This window comes from Neoarius graeffei, chromosome 1, assembly GCF_027579695.1.
Source record: "Neoarius graeffei isolate fNeoGra1 chromosome 1, fNeoGra1.pri, whole genome shotgun sequence".
In the NCBI taxonomy this organism is placed as follows: Eukaryota; Metazoa; Chordata; class Actinopteri; order Siluriformes; family Ariidae; genus Neoarius; species Neoarius graeffei.
The window spans coordinates 23,550,903-23,575,672 of NC_083569.1; the positions used below are offsets into that span (position 1 = coordinate 23,550,903).

The 24,770-nt window shown below is 43.9% G+C and overlaps 2 protein-coding genes, 1 long non-coding RNA gene and 3 other non-coding genes across 6 annotated transcripts; 2 read left to right on the forward strand and 4 right to left on the reverse strand.

The window, feature by feature from the left end:
- Nucleotides 1-933: 933 nt before the first annotated feature.
- LOC132884233 (carbamoyl-phosphate synthase [ammonia], mitochondrial-like) lies at nucleotides 934-22,783 on the reverse strand. The gene is made up of 4 exons (XM_060918052.1): nucleotides 22,667-22,783; nucleotides 5,105-5,291; nucleotides 3,441-3,598; nucleotides 934-942 (listed from the first exon to the last, which is right to left on the reverse strand). The coding sequence occupies exons 1-4, from the start codon at nucleotides 22,715-22,717 to the stop codon at nucleotides 934-936; spliced, it is 405 nt and encodes a 134-aa protein (XP_060774035.1). The 5' UTR covers nucleotides 22,718-22,783.
- LOC132887005 (uncharacterized) lies at nucleotides 8,072-8,802 on the reverse strand. Its single transcript, XR_009654759.1, has 2 exons — nucleotides 8,752-8,802; nucleotides 8,072-8,630 (listed from the first exon to the last, which is right to left on the reverse strand). It is a non-coding gene; the product is annotated as an uncharacterized LOC132887005 (long non-coding RNA).
- LOC132889902 (uncharacterized) lies at nucleotides 8,828-11,375 on the reverse strand. Its single transcript, XM_060926721.1, has 8 exons — nucleotides 11,114-11,375; nucleotides 10,937-11,017; nucleotides 10,593-10,828; nucleotides 10,364-10,468; nucleotides 9,840-10,046; nucleotides 9,353-9,717; nucleotides 8,960-9,257; nucleotides 8,828-8,871 (listed from the first exon to the last, which is right to left on the reverse strand). Exons 5-8 carry the CDS (start codon nucleotides 9,994-9,996, stop codon nucleotides 8,828-8,830), a joined length of 864 nt encoding a protein of 287 aa, XP_060782704.1. The 5' UTR covers nucleotides 9,997-10,046; nucleotides 10,364-10,468; nucleotides 10,593-10,828; nucleotides 10,937-11,017; nucleotides 11,114-11,375.
- Nucleotides 14,088-14,251, forward strand: LOC132896894 (U1 spliceosomal RNA). The gene has a single exon (XR_009656200.1). It is a non-coding gene; the product is annotated as a U1 spliceosomal RNA (small nuclear RNA).
- Nucleotides 16,613-16,684, reverse strand: trnag-ucc (transfer RNA glycine (anticodon UCC)). Its single transcript has one exon. It is a non-coding gene; the product is annotated as a tRNA-Gly (tRNA).
- Nucleotides 16,776-16,848, forward strand: trnav-cac (transfer RNA valine (anticodon CAC)). Its single transcript has one exon. It is a non-coding gene; the product is annotated as a tRNA-Val (tRNA).
- Nucleotides 22,784-24,770: the final 1,987 nt, after the last annotated feature.

A 24,770-nucleotide genomic window follows, 5' to 3' on the forward strand; every position in this document is an offset into this window, starting at 1 on the left:
ATAAAATTTAAAAAGAAAATGGGAAGATTAAAAAGCAATAAAAGAGAAAGTTACAACAATAAAGTTGCTTTATTTGAATACCATGAAAGAAAGCTAAAATAAATGGGCTGCATCTTAAAATTTTCAGCAGAGGTTATGGGTTAAAACATTTAGTTTGGCCCCCACAGGATGTTATAAAACTCGAAATGGCTCTTGATAGGAAAAACGTTCCCCACCCCTGCCCTAGACCAACAGGCCAAAATAAAGTGTTAACGTTTGAGATGGTTGCATGAGATGTGTGGAGGAAAGCAGGTTCATGTTACTTTTGCTTTCTTCAGAAAATCTCTATGGCTTTACTGATTTTGCTCTGTTCAACCAGGGCTATAATTAAATTCTCTTTGCATGTGAGACAAATTCCGTAGCAAATGTTGTGATACCGAGGATAGTCGGATCAAGCTGTCCGCTATCATAATTAGCAAGAAATTGCTGAACTTACTCATCTCATCTCATTATCTCTAGCCGCTTTATCCTTCTACAGGGTCGCAGGCAAGCTGGAGCCTATCCCAGCTGACTACGGGCAAAAGGCAGGGTACACCCTGGACAAGTCGCCAGGTCATCACAGGGCTAACACATAGACACAGACAACCATTCACACTCACTTTAGAGTCACCAGTTAACATAACCTGCATGTCTTTGGACTGTGGGGGAAACCAGAGCACCCGGAGGAAACCCACGCAGACACAGGGAGAACATGCAAACTCCGCACAGAAAGGCCCTCGCCGGCCATGGGGCTCGAACCCAGGACCTTCTTGCTGTGAGACGACAGCACTAACCACTACACCACCATGCTGCCCCTGAACTTACTCAAATTTCTTAATGAAAGGCTATCAAGGATGGAGAAATATTGACTAAAGCACAACAAACAATCATAATTTTGCAATTAATGTGACTGAATCACTTTTCCTGCACACAAGGAAATCAAGTGGCAAAGGTCCACTGAAAATTGTGTACTTACATGGTCCTAATTGGTTCTGTTAGAACCAGAAAAGGTTGGTAGTTTTATGAGCAACTTAGTTTTGGAGGTGAATCCGAACAAATTCCTGCCTGTTGTGCGCCACCTGCTCCTGCAGCTCCAGCACTGTAAAGTGAGAGTAAGTGTCTATTTACTGCCATTATTGAGCCTTCTGCTGAGCAAGTGAGCTTACAAAGGTCACAATTACAAAGAGACACTGCTGTATCATAACTGTGAAAGCTGAACACCAAATCAGTTAAAAAAAATTAGCAAACTATGATTTGTACCATGTATTAACTTCCCGGGTTCCAGAAAACAGCTGGCGCAGTTGTTGCTCTTCTTTTTCACGAGTGACTTGGCTTGTGTATTTGTCCGCCTCTTTCTCCATGGCTATAGGTTCTAAATCATTCTCAGACAACCAACCAAAGATTGAGGACGAATTTGAAGAGCTTTCATGTCTTTTTCAAAAGAATCGGTATCAAGAACGCACACCACTGCAGAGAATAGTATAGAGTCCGTGGGGACATAAAAGAAAGTATTGGCGCAAATGACATCACGTGTCACAAAAAATTGACTCGATGGGTTTACCATTTTTTCTTAGGTATGGTGCTCCGCTGGGAGCTCTGCTATTATGGATATAATAATTGCATATTAATGATGTAATACTTTCATACCAATTTCGTACATGTGGTTTCAGGGCTCTTTTTATGCGCAAAGTTCCCCTGCATAATTAACTATGAAACAGCAGCCTACAAACATTACAAGAAGTCCAGATTTATGAATTTATATCTGAACTTGTATACTATTACCAAAAACAAGACTTGGTAAATTTTGCAAAATAGCCTCCAAATATAAACAAATAGCACCTGACTATGTGCATTGATGGAGACTTGAGTGCAAAGTGCTTTGCAGAAATTGCACACCAAAGACACCTTCAGGTCCTCAGTCTCACCCACAGTGATCATCAAACTGTCCATCTGGGGCCATTCTCACCAGCAGAAAGTGGTCTTCAGGTGATGAGAAATCATGAGCAGCACTTGCTCACCTTCTGGTGTCAGTGTTCTCAATATTGTCTCTTTTATCTGGATCATCTTTCCACCTTCAAAATGTCCCTTACAGGCCCCGGTGAAGATTGAACTCACAACTCCTGGTTTACTAGGCCAGGGCTCTCACCACTGAGCTATGGAGACCATAACTATGTTAGTCTGAGGGGGAGGTTTTGTTTCCGGAGCAGAACTTGAAAATTATGAGTGGTATGGTCTTGAAAGTAAGTGTCTAATAACCTGAGTAGTTTGCCATGATTGTATAGTGGTTAGTACTCTGCGTTGTGGCCGTAACAACCCCGGTTCGAATCCGGGTCATGGTAAAGGAAAAAAAGGCTACCTGAAGAGGCAAAGTTTTGGGTTTACCGTCATTAGTCATTTGCACTGTTAGAGTTGATTTGTTTTTATTTATTTATTTGTCTTCCGTTCAATACTGACACTTTTGCACAGTTTTTATCTTCATTCATCACAATTCTTGATTTTAGCACTATTAATGCACAGTCACATGTACAAAGTGCATATATAGCTATTTTTTATTGTTACATTTTTATCTGTATATTGCAAAGTCAGCTTGTTCTTTTTTTAATTCTATTTTATGTTGCACAGTGTGTCTTTTTCTTTTCACATATTTGATAACTTGCTGCTGCAACAAAAATTCCCAGCTTGGGAGCTATCTATCTATCTTTGTGATTACACAGCCTGATAATTACAATTCATTTTTTTTATACCCCCACTCCAAAGAAGTGGGGATATACTGGTTTACCTCCGTCCGTCCGTCTGTATCTCCGTCCATCCGAAACACCCTTTTTTTCAGCAACCACAAATCATAGTCACTTAGTACCAAACTTCAGCTTGGTGTTCTATACTGTGTATACCGTTTTCAAGTCTGTCGCACATCGACTATCTGTTTACCAACTGAATGTATTTATGAAATTTATAGGGTGGATTTAGATGCTATTTCAAGAAGCAAAATGCTATTTCAAAATGACGGTTTACCAGGATGCTATTTGAAATACCTGGGTTGAACACTGCTCTTTACTTACTTGTTTGAGGGTTAATTATTTGTTGAAGTCAACATTCATAATAAGTGTCCTATTCCTTCAATTGCTTGTATTCTGATATAAGCGAGAGTGAGGGTATATGTAAGTGAGTAGTAGTTCACAGTTGACATTGTTTTGTAATTCATTTATTCAAATTGTGATAAATATGTATCATGATTTATCATTGCAATATATCATTACATGCTGAGTAAATATTATCATAAATATTGTTACACATGCAAATATTCGTATAAAAGCACACCCATTTGATCTATATAGGCCTTTAAAAGCGGGTGACTGGGAATATCGTGTGCTGGATATTGGATATACATGTGTGGAGTGTAACGAGAGAAGAGCAGGGCTCACTGACTCCACAGCCACACTGGGGACGATCCTCTCATTGATCTCCTTCAGCTTGTTAGCAAACAGCTGTCTGTCCTCTGTGGCAATGATGGACTCTACAGGTGTGCCCAAAACCTTCACACCGTACTGCTGCAGTATGCCAATCTGAAACAGCACCACTCCTACCACAGGGTATCGTAGGTCGTAAGTTTAAGTATCCAGAACTAGACCTGCGGCTACAATCATCGACACCTTAATGATCTTTTGGCCATTGCAAAAGTAGAAGAGACTTTCAATACATAAATTGTGCATGAATAGTCACTCAAACTTCCACTGGAAAAAAATAAGTTGATTCCCGATTACTTAGCGTGTCAGATGATGTGACACCGTTCCACAGTTATCGACACCGTTCCACAATTATTGACATCGAGATGAGAATTATTTTTTTAAATGGTATGTGGAATTAAGTTAACAAAACAGTTTTTATTTAATTTTTTTATATAGACTTGTATTAAGTCCAAAATATGTTTTATATAAATATATCGAAGTCAGTGCTTAGGTAAATGAGGAAGTAATCCTAATGGTTGTAAACAAATGAACTGATAATGTTTAACCTGTGTCAGAAAATCTTTTTGTTCCACTTTCTACCCACTTTCTAAGTACTTTTGTACATTAAATTTTGTTAAATCACTCATTGTCGTTTGTATTAATTTCTAGGTTTGTAGTTTACCAATAAATGTCAACAGGCAATTGATATTATAACCACATGAAAATCCAGGTAAAAGGTTGCATGTCAGTTCTCGAACCAAAACTTTATATTTCTATATCTAAAAATATAAAATGTCTGATATTGTAATATATGGTAGATATTTACAACAAACTGCAAAAAAAAAAATTCTAAATGGAATAGAAAAACCTGAATATTTCAAGCATGTAATTTATAATACATATATATATATATATATATATATATATATATATATATATATATATATATATATATATACTAGGAATTTGATTTTGGTCGAATTCTATTTATTTCAATCAGATTCCAAATACTCTCTAAGCATTCCATTCTGTTATGAATCAGGAAAAAATTATGATAAATCACAGCACTTATATATTTTTTAAAGTACTTCATCTGCTTCAACAATGCTACACAAAGATCGATCCATAACAGTTGTAAATGTCACTTAATTCCACAAGGTGTCGATAATGGTGGACACCGGTGAAAGTGATCACGATGATCAACACCTCACATGACTTCTCAAACGCGTGATAAGATACAAAATGCCGACTGTCAAATGAAAGAGTAAGAAACAAAGTAGGTTTCGACAAGGATATCATGAAATATCGGTGAATCTGATAAGTAAAAACATGTCCATGATCTTTCCACCATACTTACATGCAATGATAGCATCCAGGTTTTCCTCAACTTGCTCATCGTGCTAAAAAAAAATTCCATCTCAGATAACGAGCTGTGTCATCAGACGACAAGATCAAAGGGTGAGGGGTGTCTTCCGGTTGATTAATTAACCAATAAAAACTGTTGGAACTGAAACTCACCTTTGTAAAATTGTTTTTCAATTGGTAAATCTGAAAAGGTGTCAGTAATTATGTACTGTTGATAATTGTAGCTGTCACTCTATATCTACACATGTAGAGATATAATTCAGAACAGGTCTCACCACAGTTGAGTGCCATTTGTCCGCCGATGGAGAGCAGGATGCCATCCGGACTCTCAGCTTTGACCACCTCCGTCACCAATTGGGGTGTTATGGCCAAGAAGTAGACGGTGTCTGCCTGCTTGGTTCCCACATTGTTAGTCTGCACCGAGGCACTGGTCAGGTTCATCAGCACCGTCTTCAGGTTCTCCTCCTGCACACAGTGCAACAGGGTGGATATTTACTCTGTTCCAGTGCAACAGGTCTAATTAGCAAAAGCTGCATTTCCTCCACAAACTCCATCATGGCAATAAAAGATCATACTAGCATCACATCTAAAATTCTAATTCTCGCTAGTGTGCTTAGACAGCGTTTACTGATATGCTCCTCTGATGAGCTCCGAAGGTTAGCTATCACAGATTCCTTTCACTTTGTTTGTCTTTATTTCTTGAATTGCTGACTGACCTCAGTATCTCCAACTCACATTTTTCAACAGGGTTGTCATATTCCCACCATCCACTATGAAATTCTAACTCTCGCTCAAGTGCAAAGTCAGCTGAGACAGCTAGTGGGATCGATGCCCGCATTCTCCAAAACACCCACTGTCCCCGTGCTCGCATTTTACAGAGAAAAACTTTCTTGTCATCTTGCAAACCAGCCGAATCATCTGCACTTTCACCCAAGTCAAGATCAAATTTCTTTCGCCACATTCAAAGCAGCACATCTGTGAAAACAGCCACTATTTGGATTAAACCCACAACCTTGGCACTGTTTGCAACAATGACCAAATCAACTAACTGCACATTACTTTTCTGCTGATATGCTCCTCTGATGAGCTCCGAAGGTGAGGTATTACAGATTCCTTTCAGTTTGCTTGGCTTTATTTCTTGAATTGCCCACTGACCTCAGTATCTCCAACTCACATTTTTCAACAGTCTTGTCATATTCCCACCATCCACTATAAAATTCTAACTCTCACTCGAGTGCAAAGTCAGCTGAGACAGCTTTTACAAACTGAAAATATGATGCTTACCTGCTTGTATTCTTAAAGCTGCTGGTGAAAAGCAAGCTGCTGTCCTGAAAAGGCACTTTTCACCACCTTCCACCCAACTGCTCTCATTGAACAATGAAGCAACAAATGCTTCCTGAGGCATGCCCCAAAAGTGTGAGAAGCATGCCAGGGACTCCATGTGAGGAGATTGGATTGTTTTAGTGGCAAAACCCTTGAAGCTTACCACCTGGTATTCTTGCAAATGGGAGTCAGAATACACTCCCCCAGAACAAAAGTCTGCTTCTGGGCAGTCGCCCACTTGAAAATAAACAAACAACCAATGGAAACTCAGGCATGGTTGCAGAAAGCAATGAGCAGGCCAGGAAGGGCAGGTTGGGGAGCTTGCGGTTGTTAGTTGGACAAACCCTTAGACACAGCAAGGGAACTAGCTCAAGTGGTAGAGTGCTTGCTTTGCATGTAAGAGGTAGTGGGATCGATGCCCACATTCTCCAAAACACCTGCTGCCCCTGTGCTTGCATTTTACAGAGAAAAACTTTCTTGTCATCTTGCAAACCAACCGAATCATCTGCACTTTCAGCCAAGTCAAGATCAAATTTCTTTCGCCACATTCAAAGCAGCACATCTGTGAAAACAGCCACTATTTGGATTAAACCCACAACCTTGGCACTGTTTGCAACAATGGCCAAATCAACTAACTGCACGCTACTTTTCTGCTAAGATGCTCCTCTGATGAGCTCCGAAGGTGAGCTATCACAGATTCCTTTCAGTTTGCTTGGCTTTCTTTCTTGAATTGCCGACTGACCTCAGTATCTCCAACTCACATTTTTCAACAGGCTTGTCATATTCCCACCATCCACTATGAAATTCTAACTCTCGCTCGAGTGCAAAGTCAGCTGAGACAGCTTTCACAAACTGAAAATATGATGCTTACCTGCTTGTATTCTTAAAGCTGCTGTCCTGAAAAGGCACTTTTCACCACTTTCCACCCAACTGCTCTCATTGAACAATGAAGCAACAAATGCTTCCTGAGGCATGCCCCAAAAGTGTGAGAAGCATGCCAGGGACTCCATGTGAGGAGATTGGGTTGTTTTAGTGGCAAAACCCTTGAAGCTTACCACCTGGTATTCATGCAAATGGGAGTCAGAATACACTCCTCCAGAACAAAAGTCCACTTCTGTGCAGTCGCCCATGTGAAAATAAACAAACAACCAATGGAAACTCAGGCATGGTTCCAGAGAGCAACGAGCAGGCCAGGAAGGGCAGTGTTGGGGGGCTTGTGGTTGTTAGTTGGACAAACCCTTAAACACAGCAGGGGAATTAGCTCAAGTGGTAGAGCACTTGCTGCGCAAAGGCAGGGGTCCAATCTTTGAGCTCTCGGCGCATGCGGGAAACATCGCGAAAATAAACGCCAACGGAGTGAAGGGGATTTGGTGAAATTCTACCGTGGGCTTTTTGTGTGGAAGTGTATTAATGTGTTTGAGTTGAAAGTTTGCAGGTTGTCGCGCCGGACGGGATTCGATACCGCGACACTTCTACATGGGGATCTGGTGAACTGTGTATATTAATAGTAATGCTTTCCCATGTTCATGTTAATTATTTGATGGTAATAATAAAGTGGCACAGACACAATATGCTGGTTTTTTTTAGCTGCTACAACTGTTGACTTAGGATGATACACAGGATACAGTAACTTTATAGTAGACCTAATAGGGAGAGGTGTTTCTCCTTATATTAGTAGAATTACTACTAAAAGTTTGCCAATAATAATTATCTTCATATAGTCAGTCCATTTAATGTTCAGGTTGTTTGATGGTGAAGTTAAGTGCACAAAGACAGTAACACAATATGTGGTGTATTTTGTATGATAAAGGGTTTTTTTTATGATGATACACAGGCCGAGACAAATACATCTGAGTGCAATCAATCACTTTTAATGTATCTGAAATTGGACAGTAAAAAACAAGAGATGAAACATCAAGTTTAAAAACCAAGCATGTATTTAATCACTCACACAAACCAATGTACAATTTACAGGGAGAAATGTGCATGAGTAAAGGGGGAAGGTTGTCAGGAAAACTATGTACATGTAAAAACTACATAATATATGTGGTATATACACACACACAAACACACACTATACAAGCAATAGCAGCAGAACTTATACACACACTATATACATATTGTACAATAGAAGAACTACTTTTGAGCTCTCTGTTCTTCCAACCACTCTTCAACAGACTTGCCACCTGAGGCCTGGGAACAGAAAGTCGCGCTCCCAAAGCGACTATGCCCATACTCTTTAGTCTTGGGTTTGCCACATTGGCTACACATGTTATATGTCGCACCCCTTACATATTTTCTTTTCTCCGCACTACCACTGGCCTCTTCAGCGGCTCGCCGACGCCTGTTCCTCTCTGTGTACCGTGAAACAGGAGGTGGTGGGCCAGCGGGAGGAGGCGGCGGGCCAGCGGGCGGAGGTGGCGCAGGTACAGATGGGGCTGCACCAGGTGTTGAGGCAGCCAAAGTCGTTGCTGGGAGCTGGAGAAAGGGAACAGGTGGTGCAGGAACAGTCATTGCTGGGAGCTGTACCAATGGGACAATTATGAGACCATTATTGTGTAAATTTGAGGGAAATCAATAAAAAAAGGGGGAGACCTACCACTGAATAAGTGTCCGCTGGTTGATTTGAAACAACTGAATTGTTGTATCTTTCATCAACCTTGGGCTGGCGATGATCAAGTCACGGATGTGTTGGTAATCATCCAGAATTCTGGTCCACCTGGGAGTGGAAACACCGGCCTTCCTGGTAGTGCACTTGTGCAAAGTGCACAAGCGTGTGCACATGGCGTCTACCAAGCGGCTGGTACCAGGCCACTGAGCCGGCCCCCCAGGGTGACCTATCAAGCTGCGCTTGACGCTCTCCACACCCGGTGTGACTCCAGACCGCTTCGGTGCCTTGAATCGACCAGACGACAGCCGCTCCTGGTGACGTGGCTGGTAGTCGATCCTCTCCTTGTCGCTGTCTGGGAGTGCCGCCCACAGCTGGATGACCTCGGTCACCTGTGGCTCAGTGAGGTAGGCGGCATCTCGCAGGTCCACCAGGTAAGCAGCCAGCTCTTGCACTTTGTCCCACCCAGGAATGCCATCCGGTCCAACGACGACGCCCTAAATAAAAAAAAATGAAAAAGTATTCATTAGTAGTGGTAAATGTAAAATGTAGTAACATTAACTTGGAATTGAAATATCTGTTAGTGTCTTACCTGAGCCCCTGAAGTGGTGGCAGCAGCAGTAGCAGCAGGGTGCAGTCCTTGACCCGACGTGGACGGAACGGCGGCGGCAGCAACTGGATGCTGACCTCCACCCGTAGACGTGGACGGCAGTTCTGGTAGAGGTGGTGGTGAAGGTGCCCGACGCCTTGTGGTTGAGGGCCTCCTTTCAATGTCATGGTCATCGTCAGTCAGCACAGGAACTGTGATGTCCTCTGTCTCCTCCTCAAAGCCTTCGTCCTCAATGTCCTCGTCATCAATGTCCTCCACCAGCTGGTCCTCCTCCTCTTGGTTGTGGAGCGTTGGAGTAAGTGATATGCCAGTCTGGCTGTACAGGTACTCCATGGCCAACAATTCACCTATGAAAAGTAAAACAGAAAAACAGAAAATTGTTCATATTCAAGTAATACATTAAAATGTAACTATATGATACACTGCCTGAGGTAATTTTGTCCTTTTTGAATAAGTGATCAGTGCTAACCTGTGTAGACTCCAGGACTGCGGTACTGCTCATCCCAACGTTTTCCCAGAACGGCTTGGCTGAGCCGATCCACGGCCTCCTGCAGAACACTGCCGTAGGTGCGCATGGAAGTGGGTGCTTGAACAGAGTCCTTCATTCTGTCCTCGTTCCAGCGCATCAGTCCTTCCAGAAGATACGCCTGGAAATGCGAGGCGCTGGCACTGGTTCCTGATGGATAAATACATGAACACAAAAAAGTCAGGACCCCAGGTCACAGAATTATATGCCATGCTCCTCCTGTTATAACACAATTTCCATTACAACCAGACATACATTACAAAAGGAGTGTTACGCTCACATCACAAGTGAGAAATAATGTAGAGGAGGCATGGAGCCAGTTCACTTATTTTACTTTTCAAAGCCAGCGCTACAAATTCAACCAAAGAGTGAAACAAAACAAAAGCCAGAATATGAACTTTAAAGTCCTTCAAAGAGGCACGCCGCTCAAGATTGAACGGGAGGCACTGAGAAGGACGTCGTCTTGCCCTCGCTGCTCTCTCCTACGTAGAAAAAAGAGCCAGGTCATTTTGAAGGAGCATCAGGTGGACCCACGCGTCCCTCGTCAGCCTAATCGGCTACATCTTGCACACCTGAGAAGACACAAAAAAAAGCAGGAGGGCGGAAAAACCAAGACACGCCCTTTGGGCCGCCACAAGAAGTCATATCAAACTATTAATAAAGTACCCCCCCCCCAAAAAAAGAGAAAGTAAATACCTGGGATAAACCTAGTCAGGTGAAGATGGAAAGACTCCAGGGAGGTGGAGCCACGGGCACACCTGTAGCAGTTGAGCACCACGTCGCCTTTCTTCAGGGTGCCCTTGGAGGAGGCATGACGGCTGTTGGAGGAGGCATGGTGGCTGCTAGAGGAGGCATGGTGGCTGCTGTTTGCAGCTGTGTCTCACACTCTTGTGTGGCACGCACAAGTTCCTCATCGTCGGCCTCAGAAGGGCCTGGAGCACAAATAGTAAAATTGTTAGGTAGGCCTACAGTTACACACAGACAAATGTACACAGAGACAACACACAGACATGAATGTATGGAAGATGGTGCTTGCTTACCACAGAGGAAGCGCAACTGTTGGGGAATGGGTTCTGGGCGCCGATGTGCAGTGCTGGAGCCAGACAATTGCGGTGCTGGAGCTGAAAAAAAAAGACCGGAAAGGTAAGGCAAAATGATTAACGCAACATACTGCATGCATGCATATTAACAGTTGGTGAATACTGAAAACCACTTACAGGGTTTCACAGGTGACACAAGTTTTTTGGCCAGCTGTGAGGGAGGCAAGTGTTTGCCACGTGCCAGCAGAGCTTTTACAGAGGCAGGCGTCCGTGGACCCGTTTGGATGGTGGTAGGTGACGGGGCAGGAGAAGAGGCGCTGGCACTGGAGGCTGGAGATGGCTGATGCTCCCTGGTACTGGTACCCTCAGCTGACCGTCTTTTCAAAATATATGCCTTGAAAAGGGCCATGTTGGTGTTGGGCCATGCATTTGACTGTAGCACGTACCTGACGAGTTTCTGGGCCCTGTGGCTCTGGTCCTCGTGCACCTCTTTCAGAGAGCGGCCCTCAAAGTCTCCAAACTCCAACAACAAACAGCCCGTGTCTCCTTGTGGGTGCCATGAGGAGCCGGGCTGATGTGGCTGACTGCCGACGGAAAACTGGATACGCATGCATTTTCTGAAAGAAAGTGAACATAGGCTGTTAGCTGTAGTCATCTTCAAAACAACTATACTATACTACAATAAATGTATTACGCCATGTAATTTAATTTAATGTAATTTCTACTGATTACTTGTCTACCCTTACTCTTAAAATAGCTGAACCTGTATGGGGTAGTAGTAAATCATGTAATGATTTAACCAATGAGTTTCTCCTCATGACCGCAAGATCTCGTAATTAGGCGACTGTAAAGACTTTCTTTTTTAACACGAATAAAATAAAATCTGCTATTTTCGATATTCAAACCACTTGAGACATTAATATGGCGGAATATACTAGAGCATACATCAACGTCACATATTCTTCTGTTTACTCGACATTCGGTAGCACTGTTTACAGTCTTTACATCTGCACATTCCTCATTGAATCGGCTAAACCATGGTCGGTTTTAAAACAAATAAACTGTTTTGAGTACATACAAATACATTTCAGTACGCAGTTTGCCTTTTACATTTAATCGGTTTAGTCTGATTAAACAAATGCGACAATTTCCCCCTTCCTCATACAAGTAAGCCAGATTTCAGGTGGGCAGGCTGTTTGTTTGACCATTTAACCCGTTTTCACCAGAAATGAAGCACAACAACAAATTTTAAACCGTTTGGGTTTAATATCTTTTCGTATAAGTAAGAGATTTCCTTTACAGCCACCTACGTTAATGGTAGTCAATTACCACAGGCAGAAGAACAACACCGTGTATCACGAAACTTTACGAATTTTACGCTCAGCATTTTATGTAAAATCAAGAATCAGTAGCGACTACATTTCTCCGTATCATCCACCAAAAATCTCAAAGTTACATATACATTTACCTAGGAGAAATGCAAGTCCACTTACCTCGCTGAATCGCTGTGATGTTCCGATCACGAATGACAAGAGAAAGAGCGGGCAGGGCCTAAAGTAAGCCCATGGGAGGCAACCTCATTGGTCAAAAGTAAGCCCACTGGCCCAAAGTAAGCCCATGGGAGGCAACCTCATTGGTCAACAGTAAGCCCATGTCGGACCTGATTGGCCACTGTGGGCTTACTTTGGGCTTACTTTAGCGGTAACAGTGAGACACAGTGTAAGCGGTAGTAGGACCACTGCTCACATTCTCTGAAACACCAACTGCTGCCTTGTTTGCATTTTACAGAGAAAAACTTTCTTGTCATTTTGCAAACCATCTGAATCATCTGCACTTTCAGCCAAGTCAAGATCAAATTTCTTTTGCCACATTCAAAGCAGCACATCTGTGAAAACAGCCACTGTTTGGATTAAACCCAAATATTTATCAAAGCTCCCCGGGCTCCACGGAGCCCAAATATCTATCATCCAGCTCCCCAGGCTTCCCCCCGCTGATTAAAGCTATCAGCGGGGGGGGGGGGGGGCGGGGAGCCCAGAGAGCTGGATGTGAGCTCCATGGAGCAACAGATATCTGCTTTCCTGCAGTCCGAGGGAATTCACCTGGACTGCGATAACATTGAGGCTTGCCACCCGCTACCAAGGAGGAACACCAGCGACAAGCAGACCATCATCATGAGGTTTGTCAACAGGAAACATAAGACTGCACTATTAAAGCAAGCATACAAGCTAAAGGGATCCAGGGTCTACATAAACGAGCATCTGACCAAACAATATTGTTTTTTTTTTCAAATTATTCTATTTTTATTTATTGCATTGCCAGTTTCACCGTGGGTCAGAGAGGACTGATATTTCATCTGTGCTGTATGTCGAGCATGTATAGCATATTTGACAATAAAGTTGACTTGACTTGACTAATGACTGGCTATTGCTGATATGTGGTTTGATGTTGTGACATGTAAGTAAGTTTAGCAAACAATTGATTTGATTGATGTAGATTTATGGTGTGAAATGTAAAGAACTATTGTTAATATGTGAATTGATGGTGTGAGATGTAAACAAGTAATGCAAATAATAGTGTAGATTGATGAGATGTAAATAACTATTGCTAATATGTGAATTGGTGGTGCATATTGTGAATAAGTTTTACAAATTACAGTGTAGATTGATGGTGAAACATAGGCTTAATAAGTTACCAATATGTTCACTGATGTGAGATATAAATAAGTAGGCCATAAGTTGATAAAATATGTATTAAACCAATGGTGTGATAAATAAAAATGTTTTGAGAGATATTGACCACTGTAAGTGTAAGGGCTCCTCCTCCTTACAAAAGGCAATTTAACCACTGTCTGAACCAATGGGTTTTTGACCAAAATGCTCCGAATGGATCAAACTTTGGTGCGCGAACCAGAAGGGAACCCGTTCCCTGTTGGTGGAAAAGGGCTACGTGTAGGTCGGTGCAAAGTCTTGTCGGGTCCATATCTTGTCTGACCAGTAGAGGGAGCGCACATGAAATCACCACCAGTGTCTTGTGATGACTTGGAAGAGGGGGGGGCCAAAAATTATGCAAAACCCTGCTCGGACGCTTTGCCTGCCCTCACGGAGCAGCCTACACCCTTGCAGGGTTACATCTCAGCCAGGTAAAGAATCTTATATTTACCTGGCAGGGACAATACCATGATCAAAAATGTGGTTTGCACAAAGTAAGGCCTAGCCATTGCACTCAGGCTGTGCTAACCTTTATGAATTTCTCAAATGCAGAAACCTCAACTGCATAATTTCTGATAGTGGGGGACTGTGTTCATGCTCTCCTCTTTTGCATAAATCTGTTGGAATCAAAGATAGAGCTGTTTGTCTTCTTGAAGTTTTTCTTTTTTTTAGTGTTCAGGTGTTTTATATCAAGAGCTACTGGCTGCTTGAAGTTTTTGAGAAGCAAGGAGGGCTGTGCTCTTAAGGTTAATGTGTGGAAAAACTCTCTCTGGTTCTGTGTATTGCTGGGTTTCTGAACACTAGGAAACAGGTTTTGTTCAGGCTTTTTTTATCCTCAGTACCCAGCTAGGGTTTCCACGAGTTTTGAGCAGGAAATGGATGTTGAGGATGCACCGTGGATGGAGGGAATTTCACTGGGGTTGTGCAGATCTTTGTGAATTTCTCAAATGCAGGAATATCAACTGTATAATTTCTGAAAGTGGGGGAATGCGTTCCTGCTCTCTCCTCTTTTCCATAACCCTGACAGAGTCAAAAATAGAGCTGGTGGCTTATCTATCTATCTTTATTTGTCACATGCACACTTCAAGCACAGTGAAATTCATCCTCTGCATTTAACCCATCTGAAGCAGTGAACAAACACACACACACACACACCCAGAGCAGTGGGCAGCCCAGAGCGCCCAGGGAGCAGTCAGGGGCTCGGTACCTTGCTCAAGGGCACCCCAGCCCAAGGCCACCCCACTTCAACCTAACGGCATGTCTTTGGACTGTGGGGGAAACCGGAGCACCCAGAGGAAACCCACGCAGACACAGGGAGAACATGCAAACTCCACACAGAAAGGCCCCTGCTGGCCGCCGGGTTCAAACCCAGAACCTTCTTGCCGTGAGGCGACTGTGCTAACCACTACACCACCGTGCTGCCTATTTATTTATTTATTTATTTATTTATTTATTTCCTTCCTTCTTTCCCCTCCCCTGATGTTGTGTGCTGGAGTGCAGGTTGCACGATGTGCTTGAAGTCTAATGAAGACAAGTGGGCTCAGGCACCAAATCGCAGCGTGTGGAGAAAATGTAGCTGGCTCCGCATGTTGCTGTTATTTTCACTCTGCTCGCACGGATTTCCGACCACCAGGGAACGTGTTCTTGAACGGGTTTCTGTCAGGCTTCTGGGAACCTTGGCATGAGCAAGGGTCTCCATGAGTTTTCAGCAGAAATTTGTCATAAAGAATGCGTCATCGACAGAAGGCATTGCACAGTGCACAGCAGAAGTAAACAGTAGTCCAGAGATGGTGGATCACATTGCTTGCCCGCAAGCTTTGTTCTGTTATTTCTTCCCTGGTGGTCAGAAAGCCGTGCGAGCAGAATGAAAACACCAGAAACATGCGGAGTCAGGTACATTTTCTTCACACGCTGCGCTTTGGTCCCTAAGCCTCCTTGTCTTCATAAGATTTGCAGACATAGCAGATATTTGCTTTCTTCTGTAGTGGCTGCCACGTTCGCTTAACATGAGAACGGTCCCCGATTCGAAACCGGGAACAATCGGTGCTCGTTTTCTTGAACTTGGCAGCGAACAAATGTCGAGCGGCGATCTCTGCTCCGTCCGTACCTTTTGGAACAGTCCCAAACCGAGACGCTGAAAAAGCTTTGCGTGTTTTCTGCTGTGCAGTGATTTCCCCTTTCACCAAACAAGCGAATAGACGCTCCTGAGGAACCTGGCAGAGCCATGCTTTGCCTTTTGAGCTCTGCTTCCCTTAACGTCCGGTTATCGCCTTGCTAAAATCAGGTACCCTCGAAACAGCCAGAAAGACAGACCCTTCACGTGACCGGATTGCTTTCTGTAGCTTAGTGGTTGTCATGTTCTCCTAGGTGCAGACGACCGTCGGGACAAACCTCGTTTGCACGGTTTCCCTGCCTCTCTGGTTTTCCATCAAGGTCCGTGACGGCTGCTTTAAAAACAAAATCGGGCACGATCTACATTTCTGTTGACTGTGGAATCATGGACATTGCAATTCGTCACGGGGAGGTGGTGTTCTCAAATGCCACTTCGTTGCTCGTTTACGGAGTGAGGTCAGGTCAACAGGGCTGCACACGGCATCAGAACGCTGCAAAGTGGCATTGACTCTGGAATGCTTCATCATGTCTCAACGAGTATTTGCCGGCCAACATTCAGACACATTTGCTTATTGACTCTCAAACCGTGACTGTGCAGTCCTCCGTTTGTGGAAAACATGCAAAGAAGCAGCTTGCCGCCAACGAAAGACAAGCACGCAGGCGCCCGTGTCCTTGAAGCACGCCCAGGTTTGCGCAAACCGATGCCATTCAACTGCATGCAACGCGAGCGGAAAGCAGAAGGAGCGGCCCTCAGTCACCTACTTGGCAAGGCAGTGGCGAGCAACCGATCCGTTTCCTCCCGGGTGCCTGGCCACGCTCTCTGCCTTTCATCAGAGAAACGAAGCGTTAAAGGGTGTGCGTTGGCCAGGAATCGAACCCGGGTCAACTGCTTGGAAGGCAGCTATGCTAGCCACTATACCACCAACGCTGCGTGCGTGCCTGGCCTGGGGACAAATGCCTAAGTGCCATTGCTTCTGAACTTGAAGCGCAGGCAACAGCTGATCGGTCCAAGCGCTGAGGTTTCTGTAGTGTAGTGGTTATCACGTTCGTCTCACACACGAAAGGTCCCCGGTTCGAAACCGGGCAGAAACAGCGGTGGGTGGGTTTATTTATTTATTTTTTGAGTGACTGCTGAGCTGTGATTTCTGCTCTGACCGTGCCAACTACGGAAGTGTTTGCTTTTCACCAGCCAAGGTATGGACACATTTGCTGAACAAATCTTACGCAGTGACTCTCCAGTTCTCTGTTTGTGGACAAATATACACCTGTCGCTTGTTGCCAACGAAAGGAAAACACGCAGGAGCCCGTGTTGTTCACCGCTTCATGGGTCGAACGTACGCACGGGCAAACTGATGTCATTCAACCCTGCAAACAACTACTTACGTTGCTCGTGGAAAGCGGAAGGAACAGTCCTCAGTCACCGCCTTGGCCCGTCCAGACAAGGCATTTGATTTCTTCCCGTGAGGTTGTTGCAGCGCTTTTCAGTGCTGATCCTCGTCACACTCGACCACCAGCTCATCTCTACGACGCCAAGGCCGTGCCCCTATCCTCGTGACAGTCGCTTAAGCGTGATCTGTGTTCTTCTTGAGGCCCAGGCAAGAGCTAACACACGCGTGGTTTCTGTGCTGTAGCGGCTGCCACGTTCGCTTAACACGAGAACGGTCCCCGATTCGAAACCGGGCGGAATCGGTGCTCGTTTTCTTGAACTTGGCGGCGAACAAATGTCGAGCTGCGATCTCTGCTCCGTCCGTGCCTTTTGGAACAGTCCCAAACCGAGACGCTGAAAAAGCTTCGCGTGTTTTCTGCTGTGCAGTGGTTTCCCCTTTCACCTGACAAGCGAATAGACGCTCCTGAGGAACCTGGCAGAGCCATGCTTTGCCTTTTGAGCTCTGCTTCCCTTAACGTCCGGTTATCGCCTTGCTAAAATCAGGTACCCTCGAAACAGCCAGAAAGACAGACCCTTCACGTGACCGGATTGCTTTCTGTAGCTTAGTGTTCTCCTAGGTGCAGACGACCGTCGGGACAAAACCTCGTTTGCACGGTTTCCCTGCCTCTCTGGTTTTCCATCAAGGTCCGTGACGGCTGCTTTAAAAACAAAATCGGGCACGATCTACATTTCTGTTGACTGTGGAATCATGGACATTGCAATTCGTCACGGGGAGGTGGTGTTCTCAAATGCCACTTCGTTGCTCGTTTACGGAGTGAGGTCAGGTCAACAGGGCTGCACACGGCATCAGAACGCTGCAAAGTGGCATTGACTCTGGAATGCTTCATCATGTCTCAACGAGTATTTGCCGGCCAACATTCAGACACATTTGCTTATTGACTCTCAAACCGTGACTGTGCAGTCCTCCGTTTGTGGAAAACATGCAAAGAAGCAGCTTGCCGCCAACGAAAGACAAGCACGCAGGCGCCCGTGTCCTTGAAGCACGCCCAGGTTTGCGCAAACCGATGCCATTCAACTGCATGCAACGCGAGCGGAAAGCAGAAGGAGCGGCCCTCAGTCACCTCCTTGGCAAGGCAGCGACGAGCAACCGATCCGTTCCTGCCCTTTCCTCGCCACGCTGTCTGCCTTTCTTCAGGGAAACAAAGCGTTAAAGGGTGCACGTTGGCCGGGAATCAAACCCACGTCAACTGCTTGGAAGGCAGCTATGCTAGCCACTATACCACCAAAGCTGCATACCTGACCTGTGGACAAATGCCTCAGTGCCATTGCTTCTTAATTTGAGGCCCAGGCAACAGCTGATTGGTCCACAAGCTGCAGTTTCTGTAGTGTAGTGGTTGTCATGTTTGTCTAACAAATGAAAGGTCCCTGGTTTGAAGCTGGGCAGAAATAGCGGTGGGTTTGTTTATTTATTTGTTTTTTGAATATGCCGATCCTGTTGTGGTAGTGCACATGCATTCAGCTTCAACACACTGGAATGGACAGTCTGTGTCGAATGTATACAGTGCAATAGAATGCTGATTTTTCAGCATCTTTTAAGGTCAATTATAGCAGGAGTGAGAGTATTGAAGAACACAGAAAATAACCACAGTAAGAAGTGGACTCATCAGGCTTTGAGCATAAACCATCACCAAACACAAACAGCAAAATCCCCAGTGTTGAATTCAGTGGCGTAGCCAGGATTTTTTACATGGGGTGGCCAAAGCGGGGCCAAGGATATACAGGGGGTGGCCATGCTGTGACTAAATAAAGGTGAGGTGAGGGGGTCCGGGGGTCCTTCCCTGGGAAATTTTGAATTAGCTAGATTTGAGTTCCTGTATTCTGATGTATCTGGTGGCATATCTGGTGCCTAACTCATGAACAAAACCCATGTGAGCCAAGAGGTAAGAAATTAATGTCTTCATTTATTTTTGTAACATAAAGCATCTGCAAAACAAAGAAACCATCCAACTTGTTTACTCTAGTTAAGCATCAGGATTTTAACGATCACTACTCAAATGCAGAAGTAAAAACTAAAAGATCACCTGCCTCAGGCACCTGGGAAGTAGTAAGGATATTAGTCAGGCTTGAATAAAGAGTGCTTTGCTCAGGAAAAGGAAAATACTTGTATACTTAACTCATACATACAACATATGTAAACACTTACAACACGTTGTGATATTGTCCATTGTAAGTACTGTACAAACTAAATGTGTTGAGTTACAAAATGTTTGTGTGTGTGTGCGCGCGTGTGTGTGAGTGAGTGAAAGTGTTACACTGATGTAACACATGACATAGATGAGGTGTAGTGCATGAGTGGTGTGTGTGTGTGTGAGAGAGACAGGGGGGAAAGTATGTGCACTGCATGTAGATATAGATGAGCTCTGTGTGTGTGAAGATATGTTATATGTAAATACAAAAATGAAATGCATAAGGTGTGTGTGTGTGTGAGAGTGTATGTTCAGAGTGCATGAGTGTTGTGTGTGTTATACGTGAATATAGAAATGTAGTGCATGAGTGGTGTGTGTGTTGAGAGTGCACGAGTGTTGTGTATACCAGTGAGTGTGTTACATGTAAATATAGAAATGTAGTGCATCATGCATGAGTGGTGTGTGTGTGTAAGAGAGGGTGTGTGTTGAGAGTGCATGAGTTGTATCTTATAGTGAGTGAGAGAAAGACATAGTGTGTGTTAAGAGAGTGAAGTGTGTGTTCATATGTGAGAGAGAGAGAGTGTTGACAGTGCATGAGTGTTACATTTAAATATAAAAATTTAGTGCATGAGTTGTGTGTCTGTGTTGAGAGTGTATGAATGTTACATGTAAATATAGAAATGTAGTGCACAAATTGTGTGTGTGTGTGAGAGATAGACAGTGTGTTAAGAGAGTGCATAAGTGTTGTGTATGAGTGAGTGTGTTACATGTAAATATAGAAATGTGGCGCATGAGAGGGGTAGGGGGACAGTGTGTGTTGAGAGAATGCATGAGTGTTGTGTATGTATGAGTGTGACAATTATTAATCAATGTGTACTCCCACCAGTAACACACAACATCTCACACACATTAATATAAACATCACACAACTTCTCTATATCTACTGTGTATCTAGTATCTATCTATGTGTGCCCACAGCACAAATCCCACTGTAGCCGGATATCTATAAAGACACATATTTATCTATACGGTTACATTTACATGTAAACGAAGGTTTCACTCACTGAAAACGGATACTTTCGAAAACCCCAGGCAAAGTGGAGATTTCTGGCAACTCAGGAGATTTCTGGAAACTCTGAATTGTCTGAGGACAGAATTGTAACTGCATATCTACAAAGTGAGAACTTGAAGAAAGTATGAGATGAATAACTTACCTCCCAAATTAATCGCACATTCACGTAGTTCGTAGGTTGTTGTGCTGTAGGACTAGAGCATGACTATCTGATACCACCTGCTGCTTGAACACGCGAAACGTTTATGTGCTACGGTAATATGCATCCCCGCAGAAACCAAATAGGCAGAACAAAAATCCAGTGGGCGGAACTAACATTTCGTGGGACATACCGGTTTTATAAATTTTATTGTCCGGCCCTGGGGTGGCCAGGGCGGGGCCAAGGCATGCCCTGGGGTGGCCACGGCCCCTCCTGCCCCCCCAGCTCCGCCCCTGGATATAGTCATAGAGAATTGATATCTGAAGAGTTGAAATAATAAGTAATATACAGTATATATATATATATATATATATATATATATATATATATATATATATATGTGTGTGTGTGTGTGTGTGTGTGTATATAAGGAAGCTCGATAATCAATTTATATTGACTAAAGTAGAGGGGTGGGATTAAATAAGTTTTTACTTCAGCCCACTCCTTTTCGGACATGTAAACTCAAAACTGCTTAGTGCGTCCTTGTTTGCAGGCACATGCACACACAGGGCTTTAGGGGTGCTTGAGCCCCTGCCCTTTTTGCCTCTAATTAAATGTTGCCCTTTTAAAATAATAATAATAATAATAATAATAATAATATTACAGTCCTGTTAGAAGTTTAAAACAACGGCGGTACAAAAACTCCACAGCAATCTACCAATGTTCTTGTAATCCGGGGTGGCTGTGTGCGCTGTAATCCGGGGTGGCTGTGTGCGCTGTAATCCGGGGTGGCTGTGTGCGCTGTAATCCGGGGTGGCTGTGTGCGCTGTAATCCGGGGTGGCTGTGTGCGCTGTAATCCGGGGTGGCTGTGTGCGCTGTAATCCGGGGTGGCTGTGTGCGCTGTAATCCGGGGTGGCTGTGTGCGCTGTAATCCGGGGTGGCTGTGTGCGCTGTAATGCAGGGTGGTTGTGTGCGCTGTAATCCGGGGTGGTTGTGTGCGCTGTAATCCGGGGTGGCTGTGTGCGCTGTAATCCGGGGTGGCTGTGTGCGCTGTAATCCGGGGTGGCTGTGTGCGTTGAGCTGCCGCTTCTCTGTCCATTGCTGCTCCGCTCGCGTGCGGCCAGAGAGAGGGCGCGCACGGACTGAGTGAGAGGGAAGAAGCCGCTGCGCGCGCTGCCAGAATGATAACAGAGGAGGCGGACAGTGAGGCAGCTGGAACATGTGAGCTGTGGTCTAACAGTTAGCCCTTTCAAACTGTATGGACATGACATCTGGGCGTTTGTAGGGTAGGGTGACCACCTGCTCATAAACCCAAGGGGGGAAAAGGGGTATGTTTTTGAGGGACAACGTGGGACGGCGCCGCGCCGGCCGCTGGAAGACTCACAGATAGTGGTTTACCCATTTCTAGCACATACTACCTTACATGGTATATCAATAATACCCTATTCTGCTGTTATTGGTGATGTATGGTCATGAACAGGCCACCAAATGTGTTTTTTTTTTTAAATAAACATTCATAATATTTTGACCATTCAATGACTTAACAGACACACTTCCACTTATGATTTACTGAAGCTACTCAATTTTATTTATTTTCCATTACAATTTATTCACTTTAAATCAATCAGAATATAATATTGAGTCTGAGGCTTTGCAGTGCATCAGTACAGCAGGAATAGTGACAAGTCTCCATTTAGTTTTCAGTGGATTAACAGGAATTGTAGTGGCTCAGCACCACAGAAACAGTAGAAAAAAAGTCTCTTAACTCACAACCACAGCAAAAACTCTTCTGTGTTTGGGGACACCTTTAGGCCTTTGGGGACACGTTTAGGACTCACCAGCATCTGCATACATGTCAACCTTTGGTCAATCAAACCTGTATAGCCAACCTCCAAAATCCTTCCCTTATAAAATCTGTATAAGATGCAAATTAAAATAATTTACCTAAAATTTGAATGCTAATTAACAATGATATATCCCAGTTACTTTTTATTCAATATTAATAACAATAAACCTTCAGAATGAATACAAAGCTCCAATGTTCGACAAAAACACAAAGTGCCACTCTAATGTTCTGAATTGTACTCCATGACAGCTTTTTTAGCACTCTGCACCAATACCTCACTAGGCTGCATGTCACAGCAAGTGTCTGTGTTGATCTTGCCGGAGTGCCCATTCAGAATCTTTTCAGTCGCTAGTGAAAGTCGCTCAGATGGAAATACGCATTTCAAACAAAATACTTCCTGGTTGGTGGGATTCTTGCAATGCGGTGTGCGCATGATCAAAAGTGGAATGAAGTCTCGCTACCACAAGATAACGCTCGATTTCATAAGACTCTTTACTGGCTGTTTGTGCTTTCTGTGGTGTACAGTACGTTTGTAAATGTTATGTGCTCTTTTATCATCATGGGAATTTATTATAGCTCTAAATAAATATTGAAGTTTTTTTAAAGAATCCGTATAACTTTATTTGTACGCCCGTATACTACGTTTATTGAATTAAATCCGTATAAAATACAGACATTCCGTATAGGTTGACATGTATGCATCTGAATGAAATAAGGAAGAGAGATAAGAGACAGAATTAAATTAATTTTTAATTTTTTTCACTGACGTTAGCTAGATAGCTAACGCAACACTGTTACATCCATTAATATAACTTTACCTTTGGTTGTTGTCTCTCGTTGCTCATTCAGTGGTCTTCTGAGGACTTTCAAGCAATCTTTGACGAAGACAGGGGCAAGCACGTCCGTGACGATGGCTTCTGCCTTTGTCCGACCACATGCCATCATCTTTGCAATGTCGGAGTCCTGATACATCGTTGCAGCTAGCCTTGTGCCACAATCTCCTGCCCGATATGATATTGCGTGTTGGGCAGTGTGATACACACTCGTCACCTCTGCCGCAGTCACTTTGTCAGCTAGAGAGTCGTTTTTAGGTCGGAGGAAAGCATCCATAGATTTAGACGTTTCTTTCTGTTGCACACGTTTCTTGTGAGTCTCCGCGAGCCTGTGTCGTTTCAGGGCTACTGACATTTGTGCGAGTAATTTAAGTCTCTGTAGTTTAATAATCTGCTTGTTAACCGACATGACCTGACCTGTTACTGTTCACAATCGATTGCCTCGGGCGTGCTTCGGTGTACATGCAAGTATCATATATCATCGGGAAGCTTACATTCTCCTCTTGTATATATAACTAGTCGTTGACCTCTTCCCCAATGTGCTCAAATCAAATGTGGGTTATGTTTCAGAAAAAACCAAAAACAAAAGCTTGTGAAAAATGTACTCAGAAGCCTATGCAAAGAAGAGAGGCTCTCTGATCTCCTTCTCCTCTCGATTGAAAAAGACATACCCATAAATCACAATGAGGTCATTAATATCTACAGGGACATGGCCCCCAGAAGGTTACTGCTTTAAGGCCCCTGGAATGTTAGGCTTCTACCTTATGAGAAGAAGGACTGATTTTTTATCATTTTGTCCATTAGGCTATTTACTTATTTGTTCAAAGTTCAGGTTTCACTGTTCAATGTTAAATCTTTAACAATAAAAAAGCCTAATAATGCACCAGTGTTTTATTGCTTTGCATGTCTTCCAAGCCTATGATAATGTGAGTGACAATTTTGCTGACACAAAAGAAATGGCAATTGTATATCACTTTCACCAACACAGGACACATAGCTAATGCCGCTTTTCCACTACAAACGCGGCTGAGCCGTGCCGTGCTGAGTCGAGCTGAGCGGGGCTGTTGGAGTTGCATTTCGACTACAACCGCGCTGAACCGTGCTGGCTGGAAGTGGGTGGACACATTGAGTGGAGTTAGCGAAAGTGGGTGGACGTCACGTGATGTTGTTAAGCAGCGCAAACAGTGACATCAGTGACAGTGGCGGAACAAGTCAGAGCCGGGCCGGGGGCGGGGCAAATGACCGGGCCCTTTATTAAAGCTTATCATAACATCATTTTAGGCTACAAAATGTCCGCAACTGCGGTGTTTACCAATTTCAACACTACCGGGTGCAACTATGTTATTTAGTACATCAAGTCCTTCATACGAACATGTAACTCAGAAACAAAAAACATTAGGATACTGTACATGGCTCATAATAAAACATCAATAGCCTATACTGCCTACATTATTTGAAGGGCATACGAATGAGCGCTCAGAGGTTGCAACAGTGACAGGAAGAGTCAGAAATAAAAGGAGGGCGGTGCAAACCTCACTGAATGCACTGTG